At 45.3% G+C, this 23,800-nt stretch overlaps 1 protein-coding gene across 1 annotated transcript in view; it reads right to left on the bottom strand.

Annotated features, from left to right (window-relative positions):
* The window catches only part of NFX1 (nuclear transcription factor, X-box binding 1), a 218,566-nt gene that overhangs the window by 47,838 nt on the left and 146,928 nt on the right, over positions 1–23,800 (bottom strand). Inside the window, exons 17-18 of the mRNA XM_074945080.1 lie at positions 23,246–23,319; positions 2,508–2,609 (exon numbers count right to left, since the gene is read on the bottom strand). Of these exons, the coding sequence (XP_074801181.1) occupies positions 2,508–2,609; positions 23,246–23,319 (176 nt within the window). The remainder of the gene's footprint in view (positions 1–2,507; positions 2,610–23,245; positions 23,320–23,800) is intronic.

Raw genomic sequence — 23,800 nt, 5'->3', positions numbered from 1 at the left:
TGTCTTGGTGCCAGCAATAGCAACTTGCTCTATGGCACTCGGGCCCCTTGTGTTTCCAAGGTATTTACAGTTCCAGCCTCCTTGGAATCATAACAAGGAGCCTTTACTATCTGTCTGACTTCCTCAAAAGAGGAGAGCCTCAGAAGTGAGACTGTCAAAATCCAAGAGTCAGCAAACAAAGCTGCAGTAAAAATCTGCTCACTGTGCAAAGAAACAGCAGACAGGCTGCCTCCCAGCGGCTCAGCAGGCACCACAGCTGAGAAACAATTTATGCAATCCCTACACCCTGGCCAGATAGGTGAGAGTACAAATAAGCTGTGGTGAGGTGGCATGTGCGGAGTGTAAATTGCCTGACACTTAGTAGCCCTGGGCTGCAAAAAAATTTTGACTTTTTTTTTTTTTGGGTGCTCTTAGGCTGGTTTTTTAATGACTAAGTGACAAACCCAGTTTTGAGATGACCACAAAGTTATCCGTCTGGGGTAAAAAAAAAAACAACACAGGAAATGTTAAATGTGTAATTTTCAGGAGCACACATCCTTGTTCCATATCTGAAATACAATTCGGACAGCAGCATGCCTGCATTCAATAAAGTAGGGAAATCATTCTATATAGTAAAAAAACCCAAAAAAACAAACAAACCCTACAAAAAAAGATTTGAAGATTCTTATGGAATGAGAATCCTAAAATACCAGTATTGTTAAATACAGACAGGCTGTTAGAAGTTTTCCTGATTTTATTTGGGACTTTATCCACAATGCTGCACATTTTTTCAGCAACACAGAATCATAGAATATTAGGGTTGGAAGGGACCTCAGGAGGTCATCTAGTCCAACCCCCTGCTCAAAGCAGGACCAATCCCCACCTAAATCATCCCAGACAGGGCTTTGTCAAACCGGGCCTTAAAAATCTCTAAGGAAGGAGATTCCACCACCTCCCTAGGTAACCCATTCCAGTGCTTCACCACCCTTCTAGTGAAAAAGTTTTTCCTAATATCCAACCTAAACCTCCCCCACTGCAACTTGAGACCATTACTCCTTGTTCTGTCATCTGCTACCACTGAGAACAGTCTAGATCCATCCTCTTTGGAACCCCCTTTCAGGTACTTGAAAGCAGCTATCAAATCCCCCCTCATTTTTCTCTTCTGCAGACTAAATAATCCCAGTTCCCTCAGCCTCTCCTCATAAATCATGTGCTCTAGCCCCTTAATAATTTTTGTTGCCCTCTGCTGGACTCTTTCAAATTTTTCCACATCCTTCTTGTAGTGTGGGGCCCAAAATTGGACACAGTACTCCAGATGAGGCCTCACCAATGCTGAATAGAGGGGAATGATCACATCCCTCAATCTGCTGGCAATGCTCCTACTTACACAGCCCAAAATGCTATTAACCTTCTTGGCAACAAGGGCACACTGTTGACTCACAACCAGCTTCTCGTCCACTGTAACCCCTAGGTTCTTTTCTGCAGAACTGCTGCCTAGCCATTCGGCCCCTAATCTGTAGCAGTGCATGGGATTCTTCCGTCCTAAGTGCAGGACTCTGCACTTGTCCTTGTTGAACCTCATCAGATTTCTTTTGCACCAATCCTCTAACTTGTCTACGTCCCTCTGTATCCTATCCCTACCCTCGCGTGTATCTACCTCTCCTCCCAGTTTAGTGTCATCTGCAAACTTGCTGAGGGTACAATCCACACCATCCTCCAGATCATTTATGAAGATATTGAACAAAAACAGCCCCAGGACTGACCCTTGATACCAGCTGCCAACTAGACATTGATCACTACCTGTTGGGCCAGCTTTCTATCCACCTTATAGTCCATTCATCCAGCCCATACTACTTTAACTTGCTGGCAAGAATACTGTGCGAGACCATATCAAAAGCTTTGCTAAAGTCAAGGAACAACACGTCCACTGCTTTCCCTTCATCCACAGAGCCAGTTATCTCATCACAGAAGGCAATTAGATTAGTCAGGCATGACTTGCCCTTGGTGAATCCATGTTGACTGTTCCTGATCACTTTCCTCTCCTTGAAGTGCTTCAAAATTGATTCGTTGAGGACCTGCTCCATGATTTTTCCAGGGACTGAGGTAAGGCTGACTGGCCTGTAGTTCCCCTGATCCTCCTCCTTCCATTTTTAAAGATGGGCACTACATTAGTCTTTTCTCAGTCATCCGGGACCTCCCCCGATTGCCATGAGTTTTGAAAGATAATGGCCAATGGCTCTGCAATCACATCTGCCAACTCCTTTAGCACCCTTGGATGCAGTGCATCTGGCCCCATAGACTTATGCTCATCCATCTTTTCTAAATAGAAAAAGCTAATGTACTCAATGCTTTTTTTGCCTTTGTCTTCAAGAACAAGGTCAGTTCCCAGACTACTGCACTGGGCAGCACAGTATGGGGAGGAGGTGACCAGCCCCCTGTAGAGAAAGTAGTAGTTCAGGACATGCACATTTCAGTTCAACATTTATAGACTGCTAGAATCCCTCCCATGCTTGATTCTTCATGATTACCTTGTTTGCTTCATTTCTTTTTTGGTAATCAGCCTACTAATTTCCACTGAGTCTCCAAGTTGCAGGTCTGTTAGTTTAGTGGCTATGGATATAGCAGCTATTCTGGAAGAAAAAAAAATTGGATTTTACTTAATTCGTATGCAAAAAGATCACTTGTCAAATAGCATGGAACTACAGACTAATAATCCAGGTGAGACACCAGAGAAATAAATAAGTTCAAGGAGCCTGCCAGTGTACTCCATACCACTACTTTAACGTTATGGAGTGTGGAAAAGGCAAGACTTTTTAAACTGTGTGGCCAGCTGGGATAGTAGGGGACATACACCAGCATAAGAGTCAGAGGCATTTGTGGGAGTGGGAAGTGGTGGCTGACATGCAAGACTCTAAGCTACACAAGAACAGGACTCCACTCCTAACTACCCTTTGTAGAGAAAACACCAAGAGAGACAGACGCAAAGAAGGAATGCATGCAGAAAAGCCGAGGAATGAAAGAGGTCAGGGAAATCATCATTTTTGTAGATTTTACACAAAACACATTTATGTTGCATCTTGGTAAAAATGTAATGTGTCAATTGGGAAGGTTGCATAATTACATTCTAAAGCTAAGTTGGATGAAGCCTGGTTTATGCTCTGATTGAAGATATCAAAGGAAACCCGGGTGTTCAGAAAGTGGTGTGGGAGATGCGGCAGATGGCATGCTATTGAATACATGCTACTGGAGGTGTTAACTTTAAAACGTGATGTAAAACTAAGACTCTTACCAGAGTCACTTAAATACCCCATGGCACTTTTCAGAAGAGTAAAGAAGTTATCCCACTTTCTGGTCAAATATCAGTATCATTTGGGGGGAGGGTTAGCTCAGTGGTTTGAGCATTAGCCTGCTAAACCCAGGGTTGTGAGTTCAATCCCTGAGGGGGCCATTTAGGGATCGGGGGCAAAAAATGGGGATTCGTCCTGCTTTGAGCAGGGGGTTGGACTAGATGACCTCCTGAGGTCCCTTCCAACCCTGATATTCTATCTGCCTAACTAATATCCCTAAAGTTTCATTTGTGAAAAAAATTCTTCATATCCCTGTTAAAAAAAAGTGTAAAACAACTGTCACATTTCAACCCTCATAACACTATATTTTAATTGTGAACAACAAACCCTGAAAATACAGTCAACACCACACTTTGGAAACATTTTAGGAAGAACAGCATTACACAAACACTAATGAAACAGTATCAACTCTATAGGTAAAAGTTCGAGACAATTTCCATTCTAATCCTAGTCTTGATCACCCTGACCACCAATATCTAACTTTCTGTGAAGAAAAAACAACAACACTGATTTTCTTCCTGAAATTTCTCATGTTTATAGTGAATCTTAACAGGTGAATTTCTGAAGAACAATTGAAGTTAATATGGCATGCCAATTTTAAAATAAATTTGAAAGGGAAGAATTTTGTCTTGAGAATTTTCTCTCTTGCCACTCTTCATGTCAGACAATCTCCACAGTGGAGAGCCACTGTCAGACTATCTGAGATGGAGAGCCCTAGAAAGAAAATACTCAGATAAGAGAATTTTCCCTTCTTCATTTCCTTCATATACCAGTTTTCACAGAGGCATGCAGAAAGCAGTTAATCATCCTTAGGGAGGGAGGGGAGGATACAAGTCAATTATGTAAAAAATTAAGACACTGGGAAGCACCATGTTCCATAACAGACTTCTACTAAATACATCAGCAGAGGAAAGGATGTTGATTATACTATTTTGAGAAAGTATGGATGGAAGGCCATATAATGGCCCTTACAGACCTCCTCACCCATGAAATTGTTGCTCCTTCCACAGAGAAAGCAGTATTGGAAGGAGCTTTGAATGCCTTGCGTATACCCAAACACCTTTACCCCACTGACAGCCTTTTCACATCCAACTTAAAGCTCTTCCATTACCTTAGAACAGGTGCAGTCAATTATTTTTTGTCAATGTCCAAATTTCTTGGTCAAGGTCCAGACTCCACAGAAAATAAAAAAAACAACCCTAACAATGATAAGTAAATGAAAAGGTTTTGGGGTCTGTTCAAAAGTGTCTGGTGGTCCAAATTTTGCCTGCAGTCCACCTATTGACTACCCGTGCCTTAGTGACTACCAGAGTGACACCACCACTTTCTATTATAGGAGAAAGATGATGGTGACCTTGGAAATGAAGTCTTGGTCAGTTCAAAGAACTATCATGTTTGACAAAATATGTGTAACTCAGGTATCATTGAGAGTTCAAAATCTCCTGGCCAAGGAAAGTGGTTCTTAAAGGGACAGCAAAATGTCTATACCATCTGTAAATCAGGCTATCCTCTTGCCATGAGGGCTCCCCTTGAAGTCTTAAAACCCCTCACAAGATGTTCTTCCCTGAAATATCTTCTAAAGAAAGGAAGAAACGTTTAAATGAGAAAGATACCTCAGGCTCTCAGAATTTAGCGCAGATGGGAATCTAACTTTGTAGGTTTGTGTGTGTTGTAGAAAACAAAACTTCTTGTTGAGTTGCAGAAGAGCTGTCTAATTCTTTCTTCCCTGTCTGGTTTTATGAGGATGTGAGTAAGATTCAGGAATCCTGCTGCACCCAAAGGACCAAAAGGACTTAATCACCCAGTCTAAGTTTGAGCCTAATGCAGCCTCCTTCATAAAGGAGCACAATCATACCATCCTGCCAAACCCACATATAAAAGAATTAATCAGACAGAAGTTGGATACAGGGGCCTTAGCCCTGGGAGTGTTGACTGTGACCTCTTATTTTGTAGAGTGATTCTCAAGTGGGAGCATACAGGAAAAAAAATGAGAACCTAAATAATACCTACTTGAAACTGGATTTCTCTAACTGCTTCTTTTGGGATTTATGCTTCACCTGACTCTTAAGATTTACTGAATGTTCAAAATTCTAATGTAGTTGCCCGGGGGCTACTGCAGCTCCACCTGCAGAAACTGGACTTGCAGGCTGACACCCTTCCACATATTCTATGAGTAAAATCTTTGGGTAGTATATAAACAAAACTGTCACTGAGGCTGTGAACAAGGGAAATATCCCCTTTCTCCTTCCAGTCAGAGAATCTTCAGACAACCTTGCTTCAGTAGGTTTTTCCTTTTGAAGCTGCTGCTGCTCCTCCAGAAGCTAGTGTAGCGATTATGCATTAGGAAGAAGATGATTTCTGAAAGTTGGAAAATCAAGGCTGGGTTTCTCTGGAAAATCATCCAACTCCCAAAGCCTCTCTTGACTTTGAGTTTTCATTTCCCAAATCAGTGGAGATCTTCCCCAGCACCACTCTCTCTTGATAGTCAGTCACCTCAAGAAAATTGATACTTGAGAAGATCAGAAAAAGGATATTCTATAGAATTCACTCACTGAATCCAGAACAAGTTTATTCCTTCCCTAAAGTTAAAACAAACAAAAACAATATTGTCAGCACCAAAATCCTTTGACACATCAGAAGATGAAGGATGAAATAGTCTATCTCCTACACATCACAACAACAAAGCCAGTTCTGTAGAGAGAGAGATTTTGGAAAGTGCATAAGATTCTTTGTGGAACAAAGAGAAAAGATCACATGCAGGCCATTCTAATTCTCAAGAAGTATGTAAAGGGATTAATATTCCAGATGGAAATAGTGAAATCCATCATTACTGCATTGCTCTCCCAGGACTTCAGAGTGTGAAGATAAACCTCCTTTAGGTCTACGGAAGATATGATCAAAGAGAGTTTCCACAGATGCTTCATCTTCTGCTACAGCAGGAAACTTTTTCACTACAAAGACTCAGCTTCTTGTACAGGTATTTCACAAAGATCATGTTATCCCTCCCTTTAAGTGAAAGGAACACGTGATTACCCTTGTCTGGATGGCCGTCTTCTAAGGTCCGATTCACAGGTCAGTACTATGCATGGTCTAGCACCTCTGCTAAATACCTTCAGGAACATGACCTTGAGCAAACTAGAAACAGCGAGCAAATGTACTACCCTCACAAAGCTGCATTATCTACAGTATGCACTGGTCATTGTCCAAGACAAAATCTTTACTTCAGAAGAGAGAGTAGTGAATATAGTCACTGATTCGTCAAACAATAGCATACCTCTCCTATGGTAAATTTCTTTACTCCTGGGCTAGTCATGCATGGATACTCTGCATAAATCTTGCTTCACTTCCAGCCTGCAACTGTAGCAAATCAGTATAAAAAGATCTCAGTCCAGAGTCAATGGTAGTATCCCATTTTGGAACCCACCATCAGGTAGCTCCGGAAAAGCTCATCATTGCAATGGATACCAGATTTGAGAGACCTAGATATATAGCTTTAAGCTAAAGTAGTATAACAATATTCATTTAAGAGGTCATGCATTTATTATAGATGAGCTGGTAGTGTCACCTATAGTTAAGGCTACCCACCACTTACCATTATAAGACCTTGGATTCAATTGCTTATAAACTTTGTCAAACTAACGGTTTGGGCTGAAATTTTCCACAGTGGGTATGTAACCCAGGTTGCTGCTTTTTTTTTTTTTTTTTTTTTTTTTTAAATTTCAGCCAAAACTGTTCAGTCATTTCTCAGAATCAGTTTAGGGAAAAATATTTTGTCCATTTTAAAAAAATTCTTACAACTGTTTAGTTGAGCAATTCCAGTGCCTCCATCTATTGGAGCATAGAATTAAAATTTGGCAGAGAGAGTTGCCTTGGTGCCCAAGATGTGCCTTTTGCTTTCACCATGAAAATCCACCCATATTTCACCAAGTTATAAGCATTTGAAAATGGCACTTTTCATACGCTCAGTAGAGACTTCCCAGAGTCTATATTCTCTGAAGATTGCATCTACCACGAGCATGCTCCAGCCCAAGGCTATAAAGCTGAGCAGGACTTTCCATGAACTTGCTCCTCCCAGATGCCAGGTGTTGCTGTGCCTGTGGACACATGAACTGAGAGCAGGGAGACTGTCACTACTGTGTTCTCAATACTCCAGGCAAATTAGAAGCGAAGCAGAAAAACGGTTATCTACCTTTTGTAAAAAACGGTTACCTATCTTTCATAACTATTGTTCTTCGAGATGTTGCTCATGTCCATTCTAATTAGGTGTGTGTGTGCTGTGTGCACAGTAGCCGGAAGGTTTTTCCCCTAGGGTTGGTTCAGGTGCTCTTAGAGCGCTCCATGGAGCCATATATAGGGTCCTTCAATTCCTTCTTGCCGGTATTGCTCTGACAGAGGGGTAGGTGGGTGGGTCTTGGAATGGACATGAGCAATACATCTCGAAGAACAATAGTTATGAAAGGTAGGTAACCATTTTTTCTTTTTTAAGTGCTTGCTCATGTTGATTCAAATTAGGTGACACCCAAGCAGGAACTTGGCGGTGGGGTTGGAGTTCATGGATTCACTAATTGAAGCACCGCTCTGCTGAAGGCCGCATCGTCCCTAGCCTGCTGGGTAATGGTATAGTGAGGGGTAAAAGTGTGGATTGATGACCACGTTGCAGCCCTGAAAATTTCTTCGGTTGGAACCTGGGTGACGAATGCCGCTGAAAATGCCTGCACCCTCGTGGAGTGCACTGTCAGCAATGGGGCAGATACTTTAGCCAGATTGTAGCATGTCCAGATACAGGATGTGATTCATGATGAAATTCTTTGAGAAGAGACTGGGAGCCCCTTCGTTCTGTCTACTACTGCGACAAGTAGTTGCTTAGATTTTCAAAACAGCTTTGTCTGTTCGATATAGAAAGCTAACGCCCGGCGAACATCCAAAAAGTGGAGTTTTTGCTCCCGGCTATTTGCGTGTGTCTTAGGATAAAAAAAACTGGAAGAAAAATGTCCTGATTAACATGAAACTGGGAGACAACCTTCAGGAGGAAGCTGAACCTTGTCCTTATAGTAAGTAGGTTCAGATGTTAGGACCTTAAGCTTGGGAACCCTGCTGGCAGAGGTTATTGCCAGCAGAAATGCTACCTTCTATGAGAGAGAGAGCGCGCGCGCGCAACGAGCATGTTGCTAGTGGTTCAAAGGGGGGCCCCATTAGTTTGGAAAGAACAAGGTTAAGGTCCCAGGCTGGGATTGGCTGTCGTATAGCCTTTCAAGTCCCTTAAGAAAGTGTCCAACTATTGGGTTGGTGACGGCCTATCGGCCAGATGTGCCTGAGTGAAAGGCAGAAATGGCAGCCAAGTGGACTTTTACTGATGACATAGAGAGCCCCTGTTGCTTCAACTGCAGAGGATAATCCAAGATATGAGGTATTGATGAGGGCATAGGAGACGTGTCTCTCTGCGATGACAAATTGTGAATCTCTTCAATTTGGCTAGATAGGTAGCCCTAGTAGACAGTTTCCTATTGCCAAGGAGGACTTCCCTAACTGGATCAGAGCAAGCAAGCTCAATCAGATTTAGCCATGGAGCTTCTAAGCTGTGAGGTGGAGAGATTTGAGGTTGGAATGCTGAGGACGGCTGTGGTCCTGGGTTATCAGGTCCGGGAGCAGTGGCAGAGTGATCGGAGTTGTAGTAGGAAGAGAGCATGAGACATAAGCCCTTGTATCAGAGGTCTGGTATGAAGCAGGACCTGCTCACAGAATCTGGCAAGAACAGGGCTGATATTACAGGAATACACATTCCTAAGAAGTGCTAGTCACAGAGTACTCACGCAAACATTTCCAGATATCAAGCGGTACCAGAACATCCTGATATCAAGGATGGTATAAAAACATTCCTCAAGGATAATAGGAACACACTGACCCCTCCTAAAAGATAAGGTCAAGGATGACAGTACATAATACAGATGTTTTGATCAAACCAACATGTACAAGATGATGAGTGATAACTAATGAGGAGGCAGTAACTACTGTAACTACGTCAGAGGGGCAGTACTCACATGCTTGTATCAAGGTATAAAGATGTATCTCAGAGGGAGTATCTTTGTCTAGCCTAGGGAGGAATGGAAAGTCCCGCTGTTCACTGAGCTGGTCCATTGTTACAGGCATACATGTATTAGTGGTTCGGTAGAGTCTGCGGGATACTAGTACTATGCTTCGTCGACAATAAATCTGGCTTGGTGCCTTCATCCCTTAACGGATCTTGTGATCATTGGGTGGTTCGCTTGAGCTCTGCCATGCTAGCTGTCTGCGCAGGGCTGGGGCAGCACACAAAGGGAACACACACACACACACGCAGCCAAACATCTACTGACAGCTCCAGAAGAGACGTGTACCAGTGCTGATGTGGCCAGCCTGGAGCTACCAATATCACAGAGGCTTCATCCCTCCAAACCTTGAGTAGCACTTGTGAACCAGTGGAATGGTGGAAGTGTGTAAAGGAGGTGGTCTTTCCAAGGGAGAAGGAACACGTCCACGATCGAGCCCGGGCTGTGATTCAGGAAGGAGCAGAACTGTGGACACTTCCTGTTGTTTCTTGTCATGAACAAGTTTATCTGGGGAGTTCCTCACTGTTGAAAGATGGTGTTCATGATGTCTGGGTGGATGGACCACTCGTGGTTGTGAAAGGACCTGCTGAGATGATCTGCCAACTCGTTCTGAGTTCCAGGGACATAAGATGCCTCCAAGTGTATCGAGTGGGCTATGCAAAAGTCCCACAGTTTGAGAGCTTCCTGGCACAGGGGAGAGGAGCATGCTCCCCCTGTCTGTTTATATAAAACATCGCTGTTGTATTGTCTGTCATGACTGACACACATCTCCCCTCCAGGTGAGTTTGGAAGGTCTGGCATGCCAGACGGACTGCCCTCAGCTACCTGACATTGATGTGAAGTGAGAGCTCTGCTTGGGACCAGAGGCCGAGTCCTGAGCTCCCCCAGATGTGCTCCTCACCCCATCGCTGATGGGTCCGTGACCAGGAAAAGAGGTGGTTGAGATCTGGAGAAGGGAATCCCTGCACACACAGCTTGCAAGTTGAGCCACCATAGGAGAGACTTGAGAACCAGCTGGGAAAGAGTAACTACGTTGTCTAGACTGTCCTGGTTTGGTCGATACACTGATGCTAGCCATGCCTGAAGGGGTCAGAGCCTCAGTCTGGCATGTTTCACTGCATAAATACAGGCAGCCATATGGCCGAGGAGCTTCAGGCAATTCCTTGCCGTGGCGGTATGAAATCATCCGATACCTTGTATGATGTTGCAAAGGGTCTGAAACCGTGACTCTGGTAGGAACACACTCGCCTGTCTTGAGTCCAACACTGCCTTTATGAACTCTACCCTCTGAGTGCGGAACAGGGTTGATTTCTGCACATTCAGTAGAAGGCCAAGGTTATCGAAAGCTGATCTTATCAGGCTCACACGCAACTCCACTTGTGTTCCGCCTTGAAGGTCTCAGGCGTGGAGGGTGCCTCCAAAGCTTCTCCGTGACTCTCCTGGGGAGGGGAGTCCTGCGGAGCCAGACTTGACTGACCCCTTGGTAGAGCAGGAGTCAATTGTGCCGGGGTAGGTGGTGCAGTACTTGAGTGGCCCAATGCAGGTCTCACTGTGCTTGAGTCTTTCAATCCCAGACTCAGTGTGGGTGAGTCTGGCTTCTTATTCTTGTGGAGTGGCGCCGCGCACTACCATGTGCGGAGCCCCTGTGCAGGGAGCCCTGACAGTGCCGAGTTTCTCTATCAGAGTCCTTTCTTGGCTCCGAAGTCTCCCGTATCGATGCCAGAGCACTGCACACAGATGTTGAGGTACTAGGCGTCAGTTCAGCTGAACTTGGCTCTGAGTGGGGACAGAGGATGGCCCCCCTCAGAAGGATTTTTAACTGTTGGTCTCTTTCTTTTTGAGTCCTGGGGCGGAATCCCCTACAGATCTTGCAACAGTCTTTCTGATGTGATTTACCCAGACACTTCAAGCAGGAAAAGTGAGTGTCACTGCTGGGCATAGGCTTGTTACAAGCCGCACAGGGTTTAAACCCTGGAGACCGAGGCATACCCTCATACCGGGGAGAGAGTAGGGAAAACGGGGGTAACCCCTAGAACAATTCCTTATTGGGATTTCAACTATACAATGACTAAACTAACTACAACTAACTGATTTAACTATTTACAGAGCACAGTCTGAAGACCACTACGGAGAAGGTTTGCTGAAGCAAGAGAAAATGAGTGTTCCAGCTAACAGGTGGTAAGAAAGAACTCAAGTGGCAGTGAGTTGGCAGTACCCTGTATATGGCGCCATGGAGGCACAACTCCAGGGAGCACCTGAACCGAACCGACTCAATGGGAACCGCAAGGGAAAAACACTTCCAGCTACTGTGCACGTGGCATGGACACACCTAACTGCAATAGACACGAGCAAGTACTCAAAGAAGAACTGTTGCTCTTTGAGATGTGTTACTTATGTCCATTCCATTCTAGGTTTGTGCATGCCTACATGCACCGTTGTCAGAATTTTTTGCCTTAGCAGTATCCATAGGGCCGGCTCTGGTGCCCTCTGGAGTCCCATACTCATAGAATCATATAAGATTAAGGTTGGAAGAGACCTCAGGAGGTCATCTAGTCCAACCCCCTGCTCAAAGCAGGACCAATCCCCAACTAAATCATCCCAGTCAGGGCTTTGTCAAGCCGGGCCTTAAAATCCTCTAAGGATGTTGATTCCATCACCTCCTAGGTAACCCATTCCAGTGCTTCACCACCCTCCTAGTGAAATAGGTTTTCCTAATATCCAACTTAAACCTCCCCCACTACAACTTGAGACCATTACTTCTTGTTCTGTCACCTGCCACCACTGAGAACAGCCGAGCTCCATCCTCTTTTGAACCCCGCTTCAGGTAGTTGAAGGCTGCCATAAAATCCCCCCTTACTCTTCTCTTCTGCAGACTAAATAACCCCAGTTCCCACAGCCTCTCCTCATAAATCATGTGCCTCAGCCCCCTAATCTCCAATTTGTCCACTTCCTTTCTGTAGTGGGGGCCCCGAAATTGGATGCAATACTCCAGATGTGGCCTCACCCGTGCCGAATAGAGGGGAGTAATCACTTCCCTAGATCTGCTGGCAATGCTCCTACTAATGCAGCCAAATATCCCATTAGCCTTCTTGGCAACAAGGGCACACTGTTGACTCATATCCAACTTCTCGACCACTGTAGTCCCCAGGTCCTTTTCTGCAGAACTGCCACTTAGCCAGAAGGTCCCCAACCTGTAGCAGTGCATGGGATTCTTTCATCCTAAGTACAGGACTCTGCACTTGTCCTTGTTCAACCTCATCAGATTTCTTTTGGCCCAATCCTCCAACTTGTCTAGGTCACTCTGGGCCCTCTAGCGTATCTACCTCTCCTCCCAGCTTAGTGTCATCTGTGAATCCATCCCATCATCCAGATCCTTAATGAAGATATTGAACAAAAACGGCCCCAGGACTGAACCCTGGGGCACTTCACTTCATACCAGCTGCCAACTAGATATCAAGCCATTGATCAATACCTGTTGTGCCATACGATCTAACCAGCTTTATATCTATCTTATAGTCCTTTCTTTAACTTGCTGGCAAGAATACTGTGGGAGACTGTATCAAAAGTGTTGCTAAAGTCAAGGTATATCACATCCACCGCTTTTCCCATATCCACAGAGCCAGTTTTCTCATCATAGAAAGCAATCAGGTTGGTCAGGCATGACTTATCCTTGGTGAATGTTGACTGTTCCTGATCACCTTCCTCTACAAGTGCTTCAAAATGGATTCCTTGAGGACCTGCTCCATGATTTTTCCAGGGACTGAGGTGAGGCTAACCAGCTGTAGTTCCCCGGATTCTCCTTCTTCCTTTATTTTAAAGATGGGCACTGTATTTGCCTTTTTCCAATTGTCCGGGACCTCTCCCAATTGCCACGAGTTTTCAGAGATAATGGCCAATGGCTCTGCAATCACATCAGCACCCTCGGATGCATGGACTTCTGCAATTCCAGCTTTTCCAAATAGTCCTTAACCTGTTCTTTCACCACTGAGGGCTCCTTCCCATATTGTGTTGCCCAGTGCAGCAGTCTAGGAGCTGACTTTGTCTGTGAAAGCATTGAGTACTTCAGCTTTTTCCACATAATCTGTCACTAGGTTGTCTCCCCCGATTCAGTAAGGGTCCCACACTTTCTCTGACCTTCTTGTTGCTAACATACCTGTAGAAACCCTTCTTGTTACCCTTCACATCCCTTGCTCTCTGCAACTCCAATTGTGATTTGGCCTTCCTGATTACATCCCTGCATGCTCGAGCAATATTTTTATACTGCTCTCTAGTCATCTGTCCACATTTCCACTTCTTGTAAGTTTCCTTTTTCTGTCTAAGCTCACCGAAGATTTCTCTGTAAAGCCAAGCTGGTAGCCTGCCATATTTGCTATTCTTTCTGCACATTGGGATGGTTTGTTCCTGAGCCCTCAATAAGACTTTAAAATATCATCAGCTCTCCTGGACTCCTTTCCCCCTCATATTAGTCTCCCAGGGGTTCGTGTCCATCAGTTCCCTGAGGGAGTCAAAGTCTGCTTTTCTGAAGTCCAGGGTCCATGTTCTGCTACTCTCCTTTCTTCCTTTTGTCAGGATCCTGAACGTGAATATCTCATGGTCACTGCAGCTCAGATTGCCACCCATTTCTACTTCCCCTACCAATTCGTCCCTGTTTGTGAGCAGCAGGTCAAGAGGAGCATGGCCCCTAGTTGGTTCCTCCAGCACTTGCACCAGGAAGTTGTCCCCAACACCCTCCAAAAACTTCCTGGATTGTCTGGGCACTGCTGTATTGATCTCCCAGCAGATGTCAGGCGATTGAAGTCCCCCATGAGAACCAAGCCTGTGATCTGGAAACTTCTGTTAGTTGTCCGAAGAAAGCCTCGTCTACCTCATCTTCCTGGTCTGATGGTCTATAGCAGACACCCACCACGACATCACCCTTCTTGCGCTCACCTCTAAGATTAATCCAGAGACTCTCAACAGGCTTTTCTCTAGTTTCATACTGGAGCTCTGAGCAATCATACGGCCCTCTTACATACAGTGCAACTCCTCCACCTTTTCTCCCCCGCCTGTCCTTCCTGAACAGTTTATACCGATCCATGCACTGGTATAAGGGGCACCACTGTCCCTATGCCCTCTCAGTTTCTTCTTGCCAGTAACTCTGACAGAGGGGTAGCGGGGGGGGGGGGGGAGAATGGAAAGGACATGAGCAACACATCTCGAAGAACAACAGTTACGAAAGGCAGGTAACTGTTTTTTCTTCTTCGAGTGCTTGCTCATGTTGATTCCATTCTAGATGACTCAGACGCAGCATTCCTGGAGGTTGGCTCAAAGTGCAGGTTGTGCAGCTTGCAACATTGCTCTACCGAAGCCAACATCATTGCAGGCCTGGCTGAGTGATCATGTAATGGGACGTGAACGCATGGATGGATGACCAAGTAGCAGCCGTGCAGATGTCTTGAATAGGCAGCTGAGCCAGGAAGGCTGCCAATGAGGCTTGCACTCTGGCTGAATGGGTGGTTATGATCACCGGCGGTGGCACTTTGCCTGCATCAGGTTTTGCTACGAACAGGCGAGTGATCCATGATGAAATATTCTGAGCAGACACATGAAAGCCCTTCATTCTGTCTGCCACCATGATGAAGAGCTGCATTAACTTATGGAATGGCTTAGTCCTTTCATTTTAAAAGGTTAGCGTTCTCCTGACCTCCAGAGAGTGTAGTCTATGCTCCTCATTTGACTTATGAGGCTTCGGAAAGAAGACTGGTAAAAATATGTCCTGGTTAGTATGAAACTGTAAAACAATCTTGAGCAGAAAGGCTGGTTGTGGCTGCAGTTGAACCTTGTCCTAATAGAACACTGTGTAGGGTGGCTCTGAGATAAGTGTTCGAATTTCAGAGACCCTATGGGCTGACGTTATCGCCACCAGAAAGGAGACCTTCCACGAGAGCAGCAGAAGGGAACAAGAAGCCAATCGCTCAAAGCAAGGACTTGTGAGCCTTGACAGCACAAAGTTCAGGTCCCAAGGTGGGACAGAGTCATGGACTTGAGGGTAGAGCCGCTCCAGACCTTTTAGAAACTGGACTGTCATATCATGAGCAAAGGCTGACCTGCCCTGAACTGGAGGGTGGAAGGCTGAAATAGTGCCATGTGAACTTTGACTGATGAAAGAGACAGGCCCTGGAGCTTGAGGTGCAAAAGGTAATCCAGGATCGACTGGAATGAGGCCTTTTTGAGCAGAAGATTTTGGTCCAAGGCCCAACATGCGAACTGCTTCCACTTGGCCAGGTAGGTTGTGCTGCTGGAGGGCTTTCTGCTACCCATCAGAAAGCCGGTTGAACGCGGGCAGAGCATGCCTGCTCCTCTGCAGTCAAACATGCAGCAACCAAGCCATCATGTGTGGAGCCACTAGATTTGGGTTCAGTAGCCGGCCATGGTTCTGGGAAGTCTGGCCAGAGTGGTAGTTGTAGCGGAGCCGCTACCAAGAGCTCCAGCAGTGTGCCAAACCAGTGCTGGAGAGGCCAAGCCAGAGCTATCAGGATTACCTTCACCTTATAGCCAATGATTTTAGTTTATTATCCATTTATTGTGTAATGTTATAATTAATCAATATGTTATATTACATATATTCATTGTATGTTAATTAGAGTTAATTTGTATGATTATAAAAGCGTAAGATTGATTAGTATTAAGAGGAACTAAGTATTAGACATGAGGAAGACAAGCTGAAACGCAAGAACCTGTAGGTTGAGGCCTACAAGACTTTAGCTTAGCTATTTTAGGCCTTGGAGACAAGAAATGATGACTTAAGCCAATGACGGATCACTGCAGACTACGTGGCTCTGGGAAGAAGGATAAAGGAGTTGGAGGCGCAAGTGGTGTTCTCGTCCATCCTCCCCGTGGAAGGAAAAGGCCTGGGTAGGGACCGTCGAATCATGGAAGTCAACGAATGGCTACGCAGGTGGTGTCAGAGAGAAGGCTTTGGATTCTTTGACCATGGGATGGTGTTCCATGAAGGGGGAGTGCTGGGCAGAGACGGGCTCCATCTTACGAAGAGAGGGAAGAGCATCTTTGCGAGCAGGCTGGCTAACCTAGTGAGGAGGGCTTTAAACTAGGTTCACCGGGGGAAGGAGACCAAAGCCCTGAGGTAAGTGGGAAAGCGGGATACCGGGAGGAAGCACAGGCAGGAATGTCTGTGAGGGGAGGGCTCCTGCCTCATACTGGGAATGAGGGGCGATCATCAGGTTATCTCAAGTGCTTATATACAAATGCACAAAGCCTTGGAAACAAGCAGGGAGAACTGGAGGTCCTGGTGATGTCAAGGAACTATGACGTGATTGGAATAACAGAGACTTGGTGGGATAACTCACATGACTGGAGTACAGTCATGGATGGTTATAAACTGTTCAGGAAGGACAGGCAGGGCAGAAAAGGTGGGGGAGTAGCACTGTATGTAAGGGAGCAGTATGACTGCTCAGAGCTCCGGTACGAAACTGTGGAAAAACCTGAGTGTCTCTGGATTAAGTTTAGAAGTGTGTGCAACAAGAGTGATGTAGTGGTGGGAGTCTGCTATAGACCACCAGACCAGGGGGATGAGGTGGATGAGGCTTTCTTCCGGCAACTCACGGAAGCTACTAGATCGCATGCCCTGATTCTCATGGGTGACTTTAATTTTCCTGATATCTGCTGGGAGAGCAATACAGCGGTGCATAGACAATCCAGGAAGTTTTTGGAAAGCGTAGGGGACAATTTCCTGGCGCAAGTGCTAGGGGAGCCAACTAGGGGGGGCGCTTTTCTTGACCTGCTGCTCACAAACCGGGTAGAATTAGTGGGGGAAGCAAAAGTGGATGGGAATCTGGGAGGCAGTGACCATGAGTTGGTTGAGTTCAGGATCCTGACGCAGGGAAGAAAGGTAAGCAGCAGGATACGGACCCTGGACTTCAGGAAAGCAGACTTCGACTCCCTCAGGGAACAGATGGCCAGGATCCCCTGGGGGACTAACATGAAGGGGAAAGGAGTCCAGGAGAGCTGGCTGTATTTCAAGGAATCCCTGTTGAGGTTACAGGGACAAACCATCCCGATGAGTCGAAAGAATAGTAAATATGGCAGGCGACCAGCTTGGCTTAATGGTGAAATCCTAGCGGATCTTAAACATAAAAAAGAAGCTTACAAGAAGTGGAAGGTTGGACATATGACCAGGGAAGAGTATAAAAATATTGCTCGGGCATGTAGGAAAGATATCAGGAGGGCCAAATCGCACCTGGAGCTGCAGCTAGCAAGAGATGTCAAGAGTAACAAGAAGGGTTTCTTCAGGTATGTTGGCAAAAAGAAGAAAGCCAAGGAAAGTGTGAGCCCCTTACTGAATGAGGGAGGCAACCTAGTGACAGAGGATGTGGAAAAAGCTAATGTACTCAATGCTTTTTTTGCCTCTGTTTTCACTAACAAGGTCAGCTCCCAGACTGCTGCGCTGGGCATCACAGAATGGGGAAGAGATGGCCAGCCCTCTGTGGAGATAGAGGTGGTTAGGGACTATTTAGAAAAGCTGGACGTGCACAAGTCCATGGGGCCGGACGAGTTGCATCCGAGAGTGCTGAAGGAATTGGCGGCTGTGATTGCAGAGCCCTTGGCCATTATCTTTGAAAACTCGTGGCGAACGGGGGAAGTCCCGGATGACTGGAAAAAGGCTAATGTAGTGCCAATCTTTAAAAAAGGGAAGAAGGAGGATCCTGGGAACTACAGGCCAGTCAGCCTCACCTCAGTCCCTGGAAAAATCATGGAGCAGGTCCTCAAAGAATCAATCCTGAAGCACTTACATGAGAGGAAAGTGATCAGGAACAGTCAGCATGGATTCACCAAGGGAACGTCATGCCTGACTAATCTAATCGCCTTTTATGATGAGATTACTGGTTCTGTGGATGAAGGGAAAGCAGTGGATGTATTGTTTCTTGACTTTAGCAAAGCTTTTGACACGGTCTCCCACAGTATTCTTGTCAGCAAGTTAAGGAAGTATGGGCTAGATGAATGCACTATAAGGTGGGTAGAAAGCTGGCTAGATTGTCGGGCTCAACGGGTAGTGATCAATGGCTCCATGTCTAGTTGGCAGCCGGTGTCAAGTGGAGTGCCCCAGGGGTCGGTCCTGGGGCCGGTTTTGTTCAATATCTTCATAAATGATCTGGAGGATGGTGTGGATTGCACTCTCAGCAAATTTGCGGATGATACTAAACTGGGAGGAGTGGTAGATACGCTGGAGGGGAGGGATAGGATACAGAAGGACCTAGACAAATTGGAGGATTGGGCCAAAAGAAATCTGATGAGGTTCAATAAGGATAAGTGCAGGCTCCTGCACTTAGGATGGAAGAATCCAATGCACCGCTACAGACTAGGGACCGAATGGCTAGGCAGCAGTTCTGCGGAAAAGGACCTGGGGTGACAGTGGACGAGAAGCTGGATATGAGTCAGCAGTGTGCCCTTGTTGCCAAGAAGGCCAATGGCATTTTGGGATGTATAAGTAGGGGCATAGCGAGCAGATCGAGGGACGTGATCGTTCCCCTCTATTCGACACTGGTGAGGCCTCATCTGGAGTACTGTGTCCAGTTTTGGGCCCCACACTACAAGAAGGATGTGGATAAATTGGAGAGAGTCCAGCGAAGGGCAACAAAAATGATTAGGGGTCTAGAGCACATGACTTATGAGGAGAGGCTGAGGGAGCTGGGATTGTTTAGTCTGCAGAAGAGAAGAATGAGGGGGGATTTGATAGCTGCTTTCAGCTACCTGAAAGGGGGTTCCAAAGAGGATGGCTCTAGACTGTTCTCAATGGTAGCAGATGACAGAACGAGGAGTAATGGTCTCAAGTTGCAATGGGGGAGGTTTAGATTGGATATTAGGAAAAACTTTTTCACTAAGAGGGTGGTGAAACACTGGAATGCGTTACCTAGGGAGGTGGTAGAATCTCCTTCCTTAGAGGTTTTTAAGGTCAGGCTTGACAAAGCCCTGGCTGGGATGATTTAACTGGGAATTGGTCCTGCTTCGAGCAGGGGGTTGGACTAGATGACCTTCTGGGGTCCCTTCCAACCCTGATATTCTATGATTCTATGACCGAGAAATAACCCAATGCTTTAAGATTATGGGAAAAGTACCACCAAGGGGTAATATTGTGCAAAATTACCCAAATTAATATTAGATCATAAAAAGGCACATCTGTCTCAGACATGTCTTAACCATGGGATACAGGTTGTGCATCAATGCTAAAGAGAACAAAGGGAACTTACACAGCCTATAGAAAATTTGGGTCCCCTAAGTTTCCAGGGCACACAGACCAATAAGAGAAAAAAAGAGAGTTGACACTTTTATGGACATGCAGAATGTAGGTATAGACAGAATCACATTACAAAAAGGGAATGCTCAGAAAGGGAAAATTGAGCTCCCTATGGGACACTCCAGCAGGAATCACTCTCTACTGATGATCAAGCCATGGAAGACCCATCAGACCCTAACACTATTGTTAAGGATGTGAGTATAACTATATTTGTAACTTGTGCATAGGTCTGAATAGAATTTATATATGCTTGGGTGATCCTAATTTTGATAAAACTTGTAAAACAGACTAGACTTTGTACTTGTGAATGTACGTGGGGTCATTACCCTTGGTCTGTGTGTGTTCCTAGAGACTAACTCTGAAGCAAGTAGCAGAGGTAACTTTCACCCTTTTAAGCTTGAAACTTTAGCCGCCAGAGCCGAACCCACGGTGATGTAATACTACATTACAAAATTCTCTTTAAATAAAATAAAAGGCTACAATCTTGTCCTGCTTGATCTTCATGAGGACTCTGTGGATTATTGGCACTGGTGGAAAGGCATACATCAGAGCCCCTGATCACAGGACCAAGATGACATCAGACAGGGAGCCTCTGTCAATCCTGCGAATTGAGCAGAAGCCATGCACTTCCTGTTTTGCCTGGATGCAAATAAATCCACCTGGTGAGTCCCACCTCTGGAAGATCACGCTTACCACCTCTGGATGGAGTGATCACTCGCAGCAAGACGAGAAAGTCTTGCTGAGGTGATCTGCTAACGTGTTCCTGGCCCCTAGAAGGTGCAAGGCTACAAGATGAATGGCATCCTGAACACAAAAGTCCCACAACTTTGCTTCTCTGCAAAGAGTCTGACAAAAAGGCTCTGCCTTGCTTGTTGATATAAAACACTGCAATGATATTGTCTGTTAGGATTTGGACCACCTTTCCCCTCAGGTGAGGCAGGAATGCCTGGCAGGCCAAGCACACCGCTCTGAGGTCTCTGACATTTATGAGGAGAGAGCAATCATCTTGCAACCAGTGACACTGCATGCTGAAATTGCTGAGGTGAGCTCCCGAACCTAGTCCCACAGCATCGGAGGCCAGAGTCACTGATGGGGATGAGGCCAGGAGGGGAACTCCCTCTAACACCGAGCTGGTGTCCAACCACCACTCCAGGGATGACCAGGTATGATTCGGTACCATGACTGACCAGTCCAGATTGTGTCTGTTGGGGATGTAGACTGACGACGCCAGCCATGCTTGCAGGAATCTGAGATGAAGCCACGTGTACCATACCACGTAAGTACAACTTGAGGCACATGCGGGTGGCAGTGAGACAGTGGGTCCTCATGTGAGAGATCAGGTTGAACACAGTCTGGAAACGGGCCTCCAGGAGAAAGGCTCTGGCCTGTGTAGAGTTGAGTATTGCTCCTATGAACTCTATAGACTGCACGGTGATCAGAGTTGATTTCTTTTGGTTTATTAATAGACCCAGATCGTGACAGGTGGTGCACACCAGATTGAGACTCCTTTTCATCTAGGCCTGAGAACTTTCTGTGATGAGCCAGTTGTTGCGATACGGATAAACCTGTACACCTTGACTCCTCAGGTAAGCAGCCACTGGCACCATGCACTTTGTGAATACTCTCGGGGCAGATGAGAGGCCGAGGAGTAGCGCTGTGAATTGGAAATGGCGCTAGCCCACCACAAATCAGAGAAACCGTCTGTCGGTGCCCTGTCGAGGGGGCCCCCAGGACGTGGGCAGAGGAGCCAGCTGGAACTGCTTTTTTGCAGCTTGCAGCATGTAAAGGCCTAGTGAATGCAAGGTGGCCTAAGAGACCTTCAGGCGACGCAGCCTCACATCTCTCTGCTCCTCCTCTTGGGGCATCTTGCTTTGTAGTCAGTCCATGTAGCTTTGGGAGAGGTAAGGCCTGTCTCCCTCTCGGCTGACCTGTCTCTGTTGTCAGCAACCTCTGAGGTGGAGTAGCCCTCCTATTCACTGCCTCTTCCTGTGGCAGATTTCTGTTTTTAAGCTCCCCCCTTTTCCAGGCAGAACAAGTCTTACAGGTTGTCTCATTAATGCTGAACAGGCCCAGAACAGCTAGTTAGTCTCCTCTCCAACAGAGTGAGAGCGTGTCCCTTCACACCCTGTCAGTATGCTAAAAAATGTCTTTCCAATTTACATATATTGATTTATAAATCTCTTTGGACCAGTAAATTTTCTCTTATATTCTTTCCAGATGAGAAGAGTGTATTATTATATGTCTCTTTACCTGTTAAAGGCATGTGTGTATTATCATCGAAGTATTCCTTCGTCAGTTTCATAGAATAGGAGTCACTCAGTAACAAACCACTAGATATTCAGATAGTTGCAGTTTCTTGTCCCTAATAATCAATTCATATCAAATTGATGCATGCTTTGATAATGTCACTGTTCTGACTTTGGTATGGGTTATTTTGTCTATTAAAATGTTGGTGATAAAGGTAACAGTTGCTGATAGTTTTTGCAGTGTGAGAATGGAATGTGTAATCTTTTCCTTGTATATTATATTCTCTCCAACTACCAGTCCAATGCCACAACTAAAAACACGTGGGAGATGATCCTGTGTTCCTTCAAGGAAGCAACTGCGATCACTAAGACAGATGACCCTGGCATGTGACACACCATTCTGGACAGTGATCCATTATAAAAAGCTGGGGACCTGATTCAACACATAATCTTTAGCATATGAGTAGTTTCATTGAAGTTAATGGGACTAATTAAACAATGTTTGGCACACGCTTGCACCTTTTTGGTGGTCTGTGTGACACATACTGTATTATGAAGTACAGGGAATGGCCCCGCAGCCTGTTCCAAGAGCTCGATGGAGACTTGATCTACATGATGACTGGGAACTACATGCTCCTCTTTCTGAAGACTGCAAAGGCATCTAGCTTTTCCACACACTTTAGGGATCTCTTCCCCATGCATTTCAGGTACTCTGAGACCTGGCAGTGAGGGAAGAAGCTACACAGACACAATTTGCACCCCTTTATTTTTCAGGCCTTCTCATGGTTTTGAAAGGAAGAGAAAAGAGTGCTGCCCAGCAGTAATTGTACCGTAGGATTTAAAAAGTCCCCAGTCTCCTGTTTTTTCCAATGTAATCCAAATGTAAATAAATAAGAGAATGAAGAAATTTACAAGTAATTTAGAGCCAAGGTCATTGTTATAAATGAAGACCTCTAGTCTGCATCTAAATAGTTCTGGATGACTACAACTCTGTACAGTTCCAGGGATGGGAGATCCTAGCCCTGATATGCAACCAAAGTTCTGCTCTACCTCCAATCAACAATGACAGAAGGAATATCTTTCAGTATATACTCGTGAGCATATAAGTTCAGAAGACTAGGGAGGGGAAAAAAGAACTATAGGGTAGCTCATTTAATTTGGGGAAAGTGTATATAACAGGGCAGGTGAATCCAATAGGTTACCATATAAAAGTCAAACTCAAAAACCCTAACTTTGATGAACTGTAGAAGAAAGTAAGTCGAGAAAAGGACAAATAATAAAATAACCAGTACAAACCTTTGATATGTACTAGATGCTTCTGAGCAAATCATACTCTCCTTTCTTCTGCCACATTCACACTGAAGATCAACCTGTTATGCCATAAACGCAGTAAATCAATTTTTTCTCCTTATTTGTAACAAATACATTGGAAATCTAGTCTTCCAAAACATTATACTGACTTAATAAAATGCTAATATTGAAAACTTGTTTTTTTACTAAAAGTTCAATTGATTTCTATATATAGTTTCTATGGTAGACATGAGCTAAAGAAAGAAAACAAAGATTACTTACCTTCTGTAACTGGAGTTTTTCTTCAAGATGTGTGGTCCCTATGTGTACTTCACTGTGGGTACACATGCGCCCCAAGTGACCAAGACTGAAGATTCTTGCTAGTGGCATCTGTTGGTCCGTGCCTGCACTCTTGCTTGCCTCATGCTCTGACCCGAGGGCATAAGAGGCGGTACGGACCAACTATCTCTCCACTTCCTTCTCTACCACATATTGTCTATGCCTTGTAGCAGAGGGGAAGGAGGACAGGTAATGGAATATAGAGAGGGACCACATATTGCA

Source organism: Natator depressus, chromosome 2 (genome assembly GCF_965152275.1).
Source record: "Natator depressus isolate rNatDep1 chromosome 2, rNatDep2.hap1, whole genome shotgun sequence".
NCBI classification, from domain to species: domain Eukaryota; kingdom Metazoa; phylum Chordata; order Testudines; family Cheloniidae; genus Natator; species Natator depressus.
This window is presented reverse-complemented; position numbering and strand designations above follow the sequence as displayed.